Genomic DNA, 15,504 nt, shown 5'->3' with positions numbered 1-15,504 from the left:
CCCTCACAACAATGATTCTATGGTCATCAATGTTGGACATGTGACTTCACACATAAGAGGGGTGAATTGTGTGTTTCGAAAAATAATTGAATATGAAAACTTTTTGAATTAAAATCAGAGTTAGAAAACATTTTAATTAAGTTTTAGGATTAAGCAAGGGAAAAGTAAAGTGTGAAAAGTAAAAGTTAAGGGAGAGGAAAGAACACCATGAATTATAGAGCTTCAGTTAAAAGAAAAAGACTTAATCCTCTTCCAAGAATTTTTCTTGAGAGTATCCAATAAACTTAAGAGCTTTTAGTAGGTTGAACTCTCGAATTCCCCTTATACAAGAAAAATGATGTTTGTGGCTACCTTCCAACGAAACAGCAAACAAGGAATGAAGTAATGGATCTTCCTTCCAAATGGTGGATCAAAGCGGTTAGTCTCCTTTTCACAAGAAACTTGGAGCAATTAATATTCAAGCTTTAAACTACCATTTATATTACATTTAAGCCTAACTTGTCATGCATATAATCTATTTAGGTAATGCATGCATGTGAAATCAAAAAAGGAAAGAGAATGAGCTATGCATGTGAAATCAAAAAAGGAAAGAGAATGAGCTATTTACCAATGCAATGGAGATAAACTTCAAATAATTGCAATGTAGTGAAGTAGAGACATGATAAGTTTCAATGCAATGGATAGAAGCAATGACATGGTTTGAAAATGAGGAGAAATTGCTCTATAATCGCATATAAGTATCTTTTCTTCCTATTCTCTGTCTTTACTCTTTTGCAGAAATGAAAATATGAAAGGAGAGAGAAAGGTGCATGTTTACTTAAACATAAGCGTCTGTATTCCAATCTCCGAATTAAATTCAGACTTTAGAATTTGGATTAGTTTGAAAATTGTGTGGTCCTGATTTCAATTCGGATGTGATCTTATAGGCGCATTTGAATTCTAACTTTTGTAGTTTTTTAATATCTTGCTTTGAAGATTATTTTCAATCTCCAAAAATAGTTTGTGTTTTTAGTGCATCCGAATCTTAAAATTCAAAAATAAGGGTTATTTTTTAAATTTCCATGAAGTGCGTGAGTAACCCGCGATGACTAATCCCCAAAGATAATCAGAATGATCCCTAATAATAAATATTCATTAATGTTTTGTTTGAGTTTAGAAGGGATCAGGAAAAAAAAATGATTTTGATAGAATTACGTTGAATTACTATAATATTGATTTATTTTTACATTTTTTTATATTATATTTTCTTAAGCCAAAATAATAAGATTCATTGAATAGATAATATATATTATTTATAAATTGTCTAAATATATTAATTATTTAATATATGTAAAAATAAACTTTTGCTTATAACTAAAATTAGAGGGAGTATATTCATACGATCACACCCACCAACAACTCACACTGATAATGATGTGATAGTGGATGTTTTGTTTTGGAGTTGGCACAATGCATTTAGTGCAAAAGTGTCTTTCAATAGATAAATGAACTTCGACCATTATTTTTAGTATTTTCATTAAGTTTTTCAACAAGTCTTCTGACCTAACCAATCTTGGCTTCAAATGTACGTTTGCACAGATTCAAAGAACCTAGTACTTTTTCGTTCCCATTTTACCCTATAGTGAGGTCCAGCCTAACCAAATTTGACTTCAAATGTTTGTTCAAAAGTACTTTGGATACACAAATTCAATCATGTAGAACTTTCTAAACAGACTTTATAATGAATCTAAACTATTTCTACAAATGTAAGAAGACCCTGTTTGGATGAAAGATAAATAGTTTCATAATACTCTACTAAGCCTTCTGAATTGATTTTGATTCCAATTCCCAAAATGTCAGCCCTATTTACATATACAGTATATATTAGTATTACAACAGGTTGAAGATACACTATCATTCAGGGCTTGATTCTCCACTGTTTTGAAGTCTGACATGAGGGCAGAATCTTTCCGGTTCACCAATCGTCCACAAAATCTTCAGTTCTCTTCGCTTTCGCCCCAATGCGAGAATCGTCCCTAAATCCACACATTAAAATCGTAAGACCCTTGATAAAAAATGTTTATAAAATAATGATCTTAATCATAAAAACTACCTAGAGTAAATGGAACAATGTATAGTAGTGCTGGTTGTCCGTGTCCGTCCATCAGATTTAGCGCCACATATGTGATTAGAAGACCTGCGAAAATTAGTCGAGTCATACTTATGTACACGCTCAATCAATCATCATACAACTTCTAAGTCAACAAAACGAAGCATCTTAATTTTTCGGTTTTGATATAGTATGCTTGAAATAAACAACATATTTACTGAGTTGATAAGTTGATTCTCACCAAATCCATATGCAAACATTGCCCACAAAAAGTATCCACTTACAAGGCTCTTCTTTGCTAGCCAATCGTACCTGCAATAATGTGCTGTCCATCAGAAAAGCATTTTTATAAAAACTGACACTTTGTTAGCGTATGATCCGAGGCCTCATAGCGGGTGGCCTAACAGATATTGAATATGATTAGACTATGATGCAATATTAAGATTCGGGTTGACCTAACTCAATCCTAAATACCGGCTTGTAAGGTGAGGGAAGCCTCCCATCTAAAAGCTCATTTTTCATAGTTTGCTTGAATATCAAGTAAGAGAAGATATATTTAAATCATGCAAGGGACAAATCGGAAAAAGAGAGAGGAGATAAAACCTGAGTGAGAATGCCAAAAGCATTCCTGGTAAAAGGATGTCTCCAAAACCTATAATACTGTAACCACCCCATGGGTCCAAAATGCGCGGAAACTTTAGTAACATTGGAATACCATCTTCTCCACTTCTATCACCTCGAGCTACCTATAGCATATAATGTAAACAAAAGTGAAAATTAGTAATTACAAACGCTGTGAATGAGGGTCGTAACCTAGAATGAAATGTGCAATACTAACCACAATCATCACGCTCTCCTTGAAAAACTTCTTCGAGACAAACACCCAAAACAGGTCGTAAAGGAGGGAACAACTGAGAAGAACTGTACCAACCTATTTTGCAAAATAAACATAAATGAGTATCTTGTTTTTTCATAAAGAACAAAACATTTAATATTTTATAACGGATTGTAACGTGACAAATTGCAGATGTGAATATTTCCAGACACAAACAAGAGCAAATCGTGGAAGCAATACAACACACAAGTTGAACATTTGCTAGTTTGGTTACTCCGTGCAAAAACAATGATTGTGTAATCTTAAAAAAATACCTTTAGATTAGGCACATGTACAATCTGCAGAACTGTAATAATCAGTGCAATTCCCTGTTACAATAACCAACATAAAAAAAATTACCATTAAATGGACACTCATTGAGCTATTGTCTTTATAAGAGTAGATGAAAAACATTTAAGAATGATGAGAAACATGTATCCTTACAAGTATATCTTGACCAATCCAGGCAAAGGATTTGTCACGATAAACTGCCCAAAACACGGCAAATGTTATACAGAACGGAGTAACAGCCAAAGTTAGGTATGAGACAGCTCCTATGAAAGGTAATTTAACGTATGTTTCGCTAGCAAGCTTGAACCACCTGCACGGAAAAAAAAATTAGTTTCTTCTACATGTGGTACATTCGTAGCACCATGGAAGACAAATTGACAACTTCCATTCAAAATGATATAGAAGCAAGGATACACGCGTATGAAATCAAACATTCTAGAACATACCAAAATATCATTCCCAATCTTTCAGGTTTCAAAATTAACTCTTAATTGTAAGGAAACAAGAGACTACTTGCTTTTAGATACTTGTTTTTAGAAGTGACTTTCAAAATTACTAAAGGTATTACAGCATCCTGATCCTATTTCAATGAAGCACGGATACTCTAAAATCTAGGCTGTATTGTACCCGATATGCAGCCGATACATATCGAAGGAGTATCCGAATTTTTTAATCAAAAAAATTCCCCGCGGCACGTCTTGAATACGCTACATCTCAGATACGCTACAGATATGGCTAGTTAATCTCATGACTATTCATATTTCTAGAACATGAATCAATCTTCCTCATCTTTAATTCTTCTTTTCTCAACTTTAATTACCTCATCACTTTCATTTTTCTATCACAAGAATCAAACTTTTCCTTTAATTACTTTGCTCTCAACTTTAACTATCTTTTCTTTTTCTCATAATTTCTTCACCAATTACTATCACATTTTGCAAACTCAATTGGTTTTTGTTAGAGTGATTTAATTAATGTTTAATTTTAATTTTTTATATATGTATCTTAAACGTATCGTATCCTAGATTTTTCAATGACTAACGTATCCCATATCAGATATGTGTCGTATTTGATACCCTTATCGTGTCCGTGCTTCATTGTCCTATACCAATTATTGGCATCTAGATGGGACGGGTGACCCGAAAAAAGAAGCTTTCCTATTGTTTTGTCATGAAACATGCAAGTAATCTCTCAACAAGATCCAGATGAAGTTTTCAAACAATCAAACAGAAATTGCTTCAAAATTGATAAATGCTAAGACAAAAATTTGAGAGCTATATATCTATTATATATGATATACCAGACCTTGATAAAATTGCAACCGAGCAAGTTTGCAAGCCCTGCAGATACAATAAAAAAAAAAAACACATGGTTAGAGATAGCTTGGCAGAAGATAACATGAGGAAAAGGTATAGAAGAAACACAACTTTATTTGGTGATGGAAACTAAGCATTTACAGTTTTAGGGAATCAAATGATAGTCAATACCTCTACCCCACCAATACAGAAGAGAACAACCAAAACCTCAATGAACCACGTCGACATGAGTTTGTATAGCATAAACAGGAAGCACGAAGCAACTAAAACAAAAAGGACTGCAGCTTTTGCATTCATATTTACAACTCCACTAACGCCCGACGCATCTTTAGTGTTTGGGATATCATCCGAAGCATCCTATAAAAACAAGATTTGATGGTAAGTAGTAGCATCAACAACATATCAAGACAACAAATTTACCTCCAGATTAAGGAAATGCTATAAGAATTAGAGAAACTGACCTTTAATAGCCTATCAAGTTCAACGGCAGCTTCCCAGGTCCTCCACGCTGACCAATATGATGCACACAATATGGTAAGAACCGCCATCAGCCAAAGAAACACTTCTGCTATGTCGACAGTTGGTCGACGTGGTGAGTAAAGTTGTACCGACACTGGAAAAAGGAAATTGTTTTTGAGAGTTGTAAAGATGTAGTGTCAATCGCTTAACTAACTATATTTAATAGAATCTACAAGATATCCACAAAATATGTCAAAGAGTAAGAGCCAATAGATTTTGAAGGAAGCTCACCAGATGAAGCACTCATCAGCATATTTTCCAGCCTTGTGCCTGCGTCTAGTGGGAGCATAACAGCAGGTATGTGTATGTTTAAATCAGTTTCATCAGGATCACAAACCATCTTGTAAAGCTCTGTAAGCAACAAAAACAAAATTTAAAATGAAAAGAAAAGTAAACTTGTGGGTATCAGATATCTCCCGCAGCTAAAGCATTTGTGCTAGTTGATCACAGGTCTTGAAAAATAGCAGTTTGTTCAAATTTCACCATGTTACAGGGCTATAGCGCCACAATAGCAGCTATTTGACAACACGTTGTACTAAATAGTCTATCACGGAACAAAAGCGATATTTTCTCAGAATTTTTTACCTTTCTGGTTATTTATGATGAGAATAGCAGAAGCATTAGCATTTTGTGCAAAATTTGCCTTCTTTGTGAACGTGCACTTACCGCGATCCACCATGATGACATCTCCCGCAATCTAACAGTCCAATTATAAAACACAATTGCACTAGTAACATTAAGTACTCTGTCATGTCTCATAACCGAATCAAAGCACACTACAAAACAAAACTCTCATAGTTGAAGAAAGAAAGAACCTTATTCAGGGGAGCACTGCAACAATCTCGAGGATCTGAAAGAACAAGGCGTGTATGTCGAGCATTTTTCTCTTTAGACACAATCGCTTTTCCAAATCTAGCACCAACACCAACGAATTCAACATCCTCTACATCATTGACCCAAGTTTGCACTTTGACCTGTTGATGTTAGTAATGATAAATAATCTCCACATGAGTGTATCTTTGGAGGGCTTTCTATAAATGGACAGATGTGATTTTGAATGAACTTGACTTTCTATAATTGGTTAAAATTTAATTTAACTAAGCGTGTGTTTGATTTTGCGGTGAAAAAATTGATTATGAGTGAATTGATTCTGTAAAATTGATTTTGGCTAAAAGTGAGCAGAAGGTAAACAGTAAATTTTAATGTAAAAATCTCGTTTAGTCTCACAAGCTACAAATTCTAGCTTCAAGTAGAATCAAAGTAGAATCAATTTTGGAAGCAGAATCAATTTCCTTTAGAAGAGCCAAACACCTCAAAATCATTCCAAAATAAATTTTACACTTCTAGAATTACTTTTGGCTCTTCCAAAAGCTAAACCATAAATACACTTAAAAGGACTTATGTTAGAATGTTAAACTTAGTTAATTATTTTCAATCTAAAGCAGTAACTTTTTCTTTTCACTTCTAATGAAATTAAGGGTTGGAGTCAAATTTTTGTCAAAATTAACCTAACATCTCAAATTCTCACATGATAGAATTACAAAATCAAATCCTATAGTTTTCACCTTGAGAAATCAAACACCATGTGAAATTGATAAACATTAATTAATGAGAAACTAAACTAAAAATTGATCTCAAATCAAATCAAATGCATGTCTAATTGAACAACACCAAGATAGTGAAACTTTGAGAGCATGCTTGAGAACTACCTAAGAAACAAAAAATAGAAAAAACGTTACCAGAACGAACTGGTTCTCGCAACCGGGCTTCTTTGGAGTAGAATCATCGTGAACTATGTCCCCAGCTAGAACTGAAGGAACTTTGCATAGAAGAACAATTACAGCATAAAATGCAAAAACCCACAAAATCTTGTCGAAAGCCATTGAAGATTTCATGAATCTATTAGCAAGTCATAGCTGAGACTAGAGAGAAAAAGAGAGATTTTGCTGTTGCTTCTTGGAAAATGAACTTCTAATTTTGATCCACCACTACATAAAAGTTAAATAATATATAAAATACTCAATTTCTTAAACAAATAAAACTAACTTTTATATCCCTAAAAAGTATTGACTAATGTAGTTTATTTTAAAGGGTCATGCTAACATGTGCCCTAAGGGCACATGTTAAAGATACTATAATTAGAAAAAGTTAAATATAATTAAATGCAATAAAGTTATATTTAAAGTTTCGATACATTGAATGCACAAGTTCCAAGAAAAAATTTCTATAAATATCTCATTAACTTGTGCCTTGGGACACATGTTAGCTTTACCCTATTTTAAATAGAGTAAGATTTCTCAATAGACATGGGTCTCTGACTCTCAGTGAATTGACAAAAATGTCTGTGTAATTTCGTGATGTATCATTTTTTTAATTTTGTTTTGTTTCATAGGTATATCTATGCACTTAAAACATGATATTTTCCCAATTAATTAGAAAAATTTTAAATTAATTTTTTAATTAAGTTGAGAAAATCCTAAATTAATTCATAAAATTATAAATTAATTTTTTAATTAATTGGAAAATCCATAAGATAACATAATATTCCGTAAATACATCTACGAAACATTCTATTTTCAAAGCCTCTCGTAGATGGATCTAAAGTTTCAATATGTTTTTAACGTTTTCGTAGATGCATCTACGGAATGAGACAATTTTTTTTGCAAAATAAAGATGCTTTCGAATATACATCTACAAAAATAGAAGAGAAAATTAAAAAAAATTGTGCAATTTTTAAGAGATTCTTCAGATGCATTGATAAATTCTCTTAAATAAATTACTTAATGAACTTGTTGTATGAAAATAAAAATTTTATATAAAAATAATATAAAACAATTATTAAGTATTTTATTAAAGTGGGAAAGACTTCAAATCATCTATAAGTATCTCTCTTAATATCTCAAAAGTTATTACATCCTCTGGTTACAATGTAATAATATATATATATATATATATATATATATATATATATATATATATATATATATATATATATATATATATATATATATATATATATATATATATATAACCTCATTAAAAAAAAGTGTGTGATACATGGAAAGAAAGAGAGAAAATCTCTTTTAAAGTTTATATATATGAATTAGGGGTGGCAAAACGGATTCGGATTCTGTTGGGCATGTCAGTTTTGCCCGCACTTTTGTGCGGGGTGGACCAGAGTTTTAAATTCTCACTCTCTAGTGTGACCACTTCGCCCCGTCCTATTTTTTATGTGGGCTTTTACAGGCACGTTCATTAACATAAATTTTATATTTTTAGACTTTAAAAGTGCAATATCCACGGGCTTAACCCGTCCCGTCCTCACTTTTTGCATAGCAGATTAAAATTTTAGACCCGCATTTTCAATTATAACTACTCCGCTCCATTTTTTTGTAGACTTTTGCAAAACAGACCTAAATGGGACAGACATATCCGTTTTCCATTCCTAATATGAACTATAATATATATATATATATATATATATATATATATATATATATATATATATATATATATATATATATATATATATATATATATATATATATATATATATATATATATATATATATATATATATATATATATATATATATATATATATATATATGGAATGTATCAAGTAGGAGGAATTTTTAAATAAGAGATAAGAGCATTCAATCCTAACTATTGAATTAATCAAGAGAGAGAAATTAAATTATATATATATATATATATCTATATATATATATATATATATATATATATATATATATATATATATATATCTATATATATATATATATATATATATATATATATATATATATATATATATATATATATATATTAATGGCCAAGTACAAAAAAGTTTAATTTACTTATAAATAAATGTTACCGGAGGGTATATTATATATTTATATTAGAATAATTAATCGGACACAAAATAAAAATAAGACAAGCATTCACATTCCCACATTTTCACAATCTTAAAGTTTCAAATTTCTCTATTTAATTCATTATTGATTTAGTACTTTATCTAAAGAATGTATACGTTAGCCTTGGCCAAATGAGAAAAAGTTTTATTTTTTTTGGATGATAGAATTTCTTTTTGTTTCCGAATATTTCTAACTTCAATAATTGTACTAAAATTGGTTTTTTTGACTTTTTTTCAAGATTTTTAATAATTTATATTATTACCATTTTTATTAATTAGGAAAAATGTGAATCATATATTGAGTGATGAAAATTACATGTCAAGGAAGCTCTATTCTAAAAAAACACGTTTGCAGAAATCTAATATATTAAAAGAAAAACATTCAAAGTGTTTTAGGAAAATTGAGAAGATGGACCTAATTTAAACTTGAAATAGAAAGACACCAAAACTATCTCTTTAAATAGGGATGCTACTTTCAAATATACATTATCCTAGGATACCATTTTTACAAGCGCGCATGCAGTGGCGAAGCCAGAAAAGTTATAAAGCCTGAGCAAAAATTAAGACTAATACGAATTATGATCAAAAGTTATAATATCATGGTATAAGACACTGTTATTGCTATTGAAAGTTCACCTAATATAAATTATGATCAAAAGTGACTAATACGAAAAAGACAAAAAGAAAGTAGAAGCTAAAGTTAAGTTGTTAATTCATGGAAGTGATTTTGAAAAAAGCAATTATGCTGAGTAGCCTTGTTCAAGTTAATTACCTGCCAACCACTAACTTGATAGAAAATTTGATAATTGATTTGTCAAATTAAACTAGCTCTTATTGTTAATTAAACTAATTTATTAAGCCAGGTTATTGAAATTAAAATTGCTTAGATTAACATTTGAATATGTATTAGTTGATTTGTTTATTATGAAATTTCTACACGGAAACAAACAAATACTAATTAATAATCATGTAGTAATAATATTATTATTCACAAACACACACACTAATGGATTAATTCCTCAGTCCACTTGGATCTCAACAACTTAAGCAACATTCTTGCCTTATTTTAGTACCACACTAACTCTGCAGAAGAAACAACTGACTCAAACCCCAGCTGTCCAGCTCCAATAGCTATCTCTCTAGCACTCCCAAAATAACTACAAACAATAGAAAGTATTCCAACAGCACTCTCACTATACTTTTCATTACCAATTTACCATAAGCAAAAATTAACATAAAATCTCCTCATTAACCTAAAACAAATTGAAACAAAAACTCAAAAAGAAATTGAGAATTAGAAATTGGCAAAAGAGAGCAGATCAAGAGGAAGAGATGACATAGAGGAAGAAAGAAATTGAGAATCAGAAGCAATTGTACCTGAACTTTTGCACTTTTTTCGTTTGATCTTTGCTCTTTGTAAGTATTGGCGGCGGGCCGGCGGCGAAGACGGTGTTGTTCGAGATGTTGCCGACGAAGGGAGTAAGAGAAAGAGACGAAGGAAGTAAGCGCTGCTCGCCTCGGGATGTCGCCGACGAAGAGAAAGAGAAAGAGATGGAGGGAGTAAGTAAGCAATGTTGTCTTTCTTTCTTTCTGCAAGCTCTTTTCCTCTTCTTTTTTTTAAAAAACTTTTTCAAAACATATGGGCTAAATAAACTATTGGGCCCGAGCCTGGGCAAGTGCCCACCCTGGCCGGGCCCTAGCGTCGCCCCTGCGCGCATGCACATACACTAAATATCTTTCAACCAACAACTAATCAACAAAATAGTTAATGATGGTGAAAGAATGATTTTACTATATTAGAGAGAACACATTGTAGCCCAAACTCATTTGACTTTCGTCGAACACAAAAATTCTTTGATATTCATTTAGTGGGCACGAACCTTATGTTAAGGTTCTCGAATAGGTATACAACCCTCCAAGATGAAAACACAACAAAATATAATGATTAAATGACTTTCGTAGAACACAAAAATTCTTTGATATTCATTTAGTGGGCACGAACCTTATGTTAAGGTTCTCGAATAGGTATACAACCCTCCAAGATGAAAACACAACAAAATATAATGATTAAAGATGAAAACCCAGAAAAAGGTCAAGACCATTAAAAAAAAATCAACAAGTGGGAAAAATGTAGAGAAAGGTTTCAAGATACCATTAATTTGGCAAGTACTCAGAATTCTTATTCATCCATTTACTCGATACATTTTCAAGTCAAGTTTTGTAAGTGTTCTTTTACTATTATAATTAATATTTGAGTTCATGAATACTACTTTTTAACATGTGGAAATAACAAGAAATAAATGTCTCAAAATGTGACGTCCAAAGAAGGGACCTGATGTATCAAATTTTTCCTTTAACATTGCATGAAAATTTAAGATACGAACTACACTAATATGCATATACCAACTAGAGATGCAGAACAACAACCATATACACTTAATTAAGTCAAGTATGAATTAGTTTAATTATCACATTGAGTGCTACCTATGTGTTTACTAATTGTTTTGTTGCATAACCAAAATTAATCGGTGAATCGGTGGTTGTGATAGATAATCGTGGATATGAGCTTCTGATGCGATGGATGAGAGGTTGACCTACAATGTTAGCACCCCCAGCGCTCAAGTGTATGTGAGCAAGAAGAGTGAATGAAATTTGAATTTGAAAGTGTGTACCTGAATTCTTTGTGTATATCGTATATATAGTGAGGCAATTATAACAACCCGTTATTTTCTAGGCGTGTAATGCAGAAAGCCGCTAGAAGTATCTTGAACTTGGATTGCATGTACTATTAGATATGGTAGTTCCATTGTGCTCCAAGTACTTGAGATGAATTAGAATTCCCTTCTAAGTGATCGGCCGATGACATTTCTAATCGGCCCAAAACAGACAGTTTATACCTAGTCCTTGCTTCTGTATGACAAAGTAAGGGTTTTTTTTCATATTTGTTTCACTCGTCGGCCATTCTTTCAATGGCTTTGGAAACTCAAGAGAAGACGTTACCGTTTCTTGCGAATTTGCACCATTAATGCCCCCTAATCTTCAAATGTTTTTTCAAATGTATAGGGTATATTCCTTTTAGTATATGAACTCATGATTCCTGAAGAGCCAGTTTCTCTTTTCTTTAAGGTATCTTTCTTGCTTCATTTGATATTTCCATTCTTCAACATTTTCCTTCCTTGTGCTTGGAGAAAAGCATATCCACCATGAGTCAAAAGGGTGGTCTTGATGGAGTCTTTCTGGATGTTGGTTCATCTTCGGATTAGGGTGTCTTGACCTTTGATGGAAATGAAATAATCTGCAATGAGTATGGTGATTGTGTCATCCCTTTCTATTAGTGCATTTTCTCAATCTCGAGTCTTCGAATGCCCTTCAATGGCTTCGAAATGGAAGTCTTTAAATGGGAGGCCTTACTTGACCCTTTTCTTCCACCTTTTCAAAGTTCAACGAGGGCCTTTGACTCAGGCACGTGGTTGTGGTTTAGTTCACTTGGTGTCGACCATTTGTGATTTCGGGGCTTTTTTGAATAAATTGAAGCATTTTAAAAACCATTTTTTCTTGGTTAACCCTCTCTTCCCACAGGCTCATGTAATGGTATGCGCTATTGGGGATATAATGGGAAGCAGACGCACTTAATTGTTCCATAAGTATTGGACCGATGTCCATTTCCTAATGGGGAATGAGATGTACTTATACAAATGGGGCTTCGTCAAAGATATGGTTTACCCGGGGAAGTTATTCCTCTAGATGAAGCTTCTCGAAAATGCTTGAAATGCCTCATTGACACGCACCTACTGATGGATGTTCGTACAAGGGAAGAAAGGAATATTATTTTTGGTATGTTTTGGACACCCTTGGCTTCTTCGTTATCAATTCGCTTGTTTATAATGTGCTTACTTTATTAATGATTAGTTACAAATTCTGCAAAGGACGGGGAGGTGTTTTTCCTTTTAAGACGGGGAATATGGCCAGCACAAACTGCAAAGGGCCCTTCAACTTCTTTGGGGAAGGTTGGTGCTTCTTCACCCCTAGAGCCTTTTGGGAATGCTACTACTTTGAATGCTTTCTGACGACCATTGTTTGCATCGGGTCCTTCAGCTCTTTCACAATTAACGGAGTTAGGTCCACACTCTTCTAATTAACATCGAGTCTCTCGCTCAGAAGAAAATTGTTCCTATTTATACAACCTGGTCGGGCATTCTCTTGAGGAATAGTTGGAGACTCTATCGGGTTATACTCGTCGTGCATCAGCTGCTCTAGCCACTAGTGGGGTTGGTCACTAGACACTCTCTGGTTTAAACAATAACACAGAGAGAAACAACGGTTGAAGGAAAATGTTTGTAGCCTGATGCTCAAACAAGACGCATACCTTTAAGAAATACATAAAGCACATCCTTCTCTTATTGAAGTAGGTGATGCTTTACACCCCCTTAATATCCATGGCTCTCTTTTTTGACTAGGTAACCCTTTAAGTGAGCGGTGTAGCTAGGAAGGAAAATTCTATAGCTTTTGCACAGGCTACATTGACATCAACTCATGCATCTCTTTCGACAATATAAAGAGATCTAGAGTATTTGTGTCTTGATAATTCCTCCATGGCCCACCGTTTGACTTAGTGCTCCACGACTAACCTTACGACTATTTCAGAGTCCTTTGATAATGCTTTTCAGCAAGTAGAGCATTTTCACCACCCTATTTTGAGGGAGTAGGTTCGACCGAACTAGATACTCAAAGATGAGAAAGCCGTCTCTCTTTGGGGCTAGCCTTCCTCTTTTTTTTTTTTTTTGAAATGTTTGTTGTAAAGTATACTTGAAATGAAACAAATATGTGTTATTTTTACCTCCTTACATTATATGTGATTGATCTTGAATACAATGCTTCGGACTCCATGCAAACTTAAAAGGTATTCCCTTAAAGTTCATTGGATATCTTTGGGGCTATTCCCGATAAATGATCGGTTCCCTTTCCCCCACCCAAGTGAAATCTCGGTCTGAGGTCGACGTTTGGCTAACCCATTGTGGCCTCTAGAGTGGCTAGTTTCTAAAGTGGTGGATCGTTATTGTTTTTAGTGGTTTTTCCACTTTGTGTGTGTGCTTCACGCGGCGGGGTTTTGATTGTGGTGGTCGCGCGTGCGTGGTGTTTGCGACAACACCCGTAATTCTTTGTGTTTGGGGATTTGATCCCTTCGGTCATTCCTCAGACTCATTGTTACCTTGTACAAAAATATATATTTCAGAATATATGATTTCTTCATTAATAATTGGGAATTTATCTTACATTTGTAAAAAAGAAACTGATTATACAAAAATAAAGTCAAGCATGAATTCAAAAACATAACAAGGTGGACTTGTCGCCATTTATTCTCCCTGTTTTTTCTCTCGTTAAATCAACCTCTTTTAGGAGGCTCGACATTCAAGATTCTAATTTTCAAATTAGGGACGCCACATTGATTTACATTGCCTTTCTCCCTTCATGGTCTCGTTGGAGTGCTTGATGTATCCTTTTAGCCCCTCCAAGATCAACATTGATTATGACTGGATCTCCTTGAATATTATGGTATTTGAGTTTGATATGGACTGATGAGGCTATGATATCCTAGGTGGCTGCGAAGGGCCTTCAAAGAATGAAATTATAAACATTTTTGTAGGGGACTAAGAGGAATTGCGAGTTGATGGATCGAACATCTTTCCCTTCTTCTAAAGATATCATTAACTCGACATACCCCCACGGACGGGTCGTCATACCATTGAACGCCTATAAATATGAGCCTTTGTACGACCATAAACTTCCTATCTCGAGGACCGTATTTTCGAATAACTCAGAGTACACGATGTCACATGAGCTACCACCGTCAATGAGAATTCGGGAGATATCAAAATGTTTGCTCGTAGCTGTTATAACTAAGGGGAAATTTGGTTTGAGATTCCCTCTAATTTTCTCGAAGTCCTGGAACCCGAGTATTGATCGATCAGGGGTTTTGGTTGATGTACCTCCATCTTTTTTATAAACGAATAACATTTTAATGATCTTTCTTTTCATCATCCTCTTGGACGAGATATTTATTTATGGTGCCTCTCCAATGATAGAGGTAATATATTTGTGTTTCCCTTTACTAGCCTCCTTATCTTTTCCATTGGTCCCAACATCCCCAAGTTTTGAGGGGGGTTACTATTGGGTGACTCTTCTCTCTCTCTCTCTCTCTCTCTCTCTCTCTCCCTCTCTCTTTCTCCCTCTCTCTTTCTCTCTCTCCTTCCTTGTGTGATTCCACTTAAGGCATTTACTATCACTGACTGACTTTTCTGGGAAGTGAAATGAGAGGTGAATCTTTCACAAAGGTCACTCCCATCAAGGTTAGTGCAAATAGTTTACACTTAGAGGCTTCGTTAACGTGAAAGTAGTTTAATTGTAGCTTGTTTCAACTTAAGGTCATACCAAGGCCGATCACATCAAGGTGAGGGCAGGCAATTTACACTTGAAGTCTTCGTCAATGTGGAAGTAATTC

General features: G+C 33.7%; 1 protein-coding gene across 1 annotated transcript; it reads right to left on the bottom strand.

Moving 5' to 3' along the window:
* Positions 1-1,759: 1,759 nt before the first annotated feature.
* Positions 1,760-7,076, bottom strand: LOC131653224 (signal peptide peptidase-like 2). Its single transcript, XM_058923309.1, has 14 exons — positions 6,829-7,076; positions 5,905-6,063; positions 5,675-5,786; positions 5,321-5,440; positions 5,032-5,183; positions 4,742-4,927; positions 4,560-4,594; positions 3,408-3,564; positions 3,239-3,292; positions 2,928-3,020; positions 2,693-2,835; positions 2,331-2,401; positions 2,093-2,176; positions 1,760-2,015 (listed from the first exon to the last, which is right to left on the bottom strand). Exons 1-14 carry the CDS (start codon positions 6,982-6,984, stop codon positions 1,894-1,896), a joined length of 1,644 nt encoding a protein of 547 aa, XP_058779292.1. The 5' UTR covers positions 6,985-7,076; the 3' UTR covers positions 1,760-1,893.
* Positions 7,077-15,504: the final 8,428 nt, after the last annotated feature.

Source organism: Vicia villosa, linkage group LG2, assembly GCF_029867415.1.
Source record: "Vicia villosa cultivar HV-30 ecotype Madison, WI linkage group LG2, Vvil1.0, whole genome shotgun sequence".
Classification (NCBI taxonomy): Eukaryota; Viridiplantae; Streptophyta; class Magnoliopsida; order Fabales; family Fabaceae; genus Vicia; species Vicia villosa.
Note: the sequence above shows the minus strand (reverse complement) of the source record. Positions and strands in the feature narration are given on the sequence as shown.

Excerpts from the sequence above, each read along its gene's own strand:
- LOC131653224 (XM_058923309.1), bottom strand. The coding sequence starts at position 6,984 with ATGAAATCTTCAATGGCTTTCGACAAGATTTTGTGGGTTTTTGCATTT. Across the intron at positions 6,064-6,828 it reads GCGAGAACCAGTTCGTTCTG|GTCAAAGTGCAAACTTGGGT; the intron begins GTAACGTTTTTT and ends TAACATCAACAG. Across the intron at positions 5,787-5,904 it reads GCAGTGCTCCCCTGAATAAG|ATTGCGGGAGATGTCATCAT; the intron begins GTTCTTTCTTTC and ends TTGGACTGTTAG.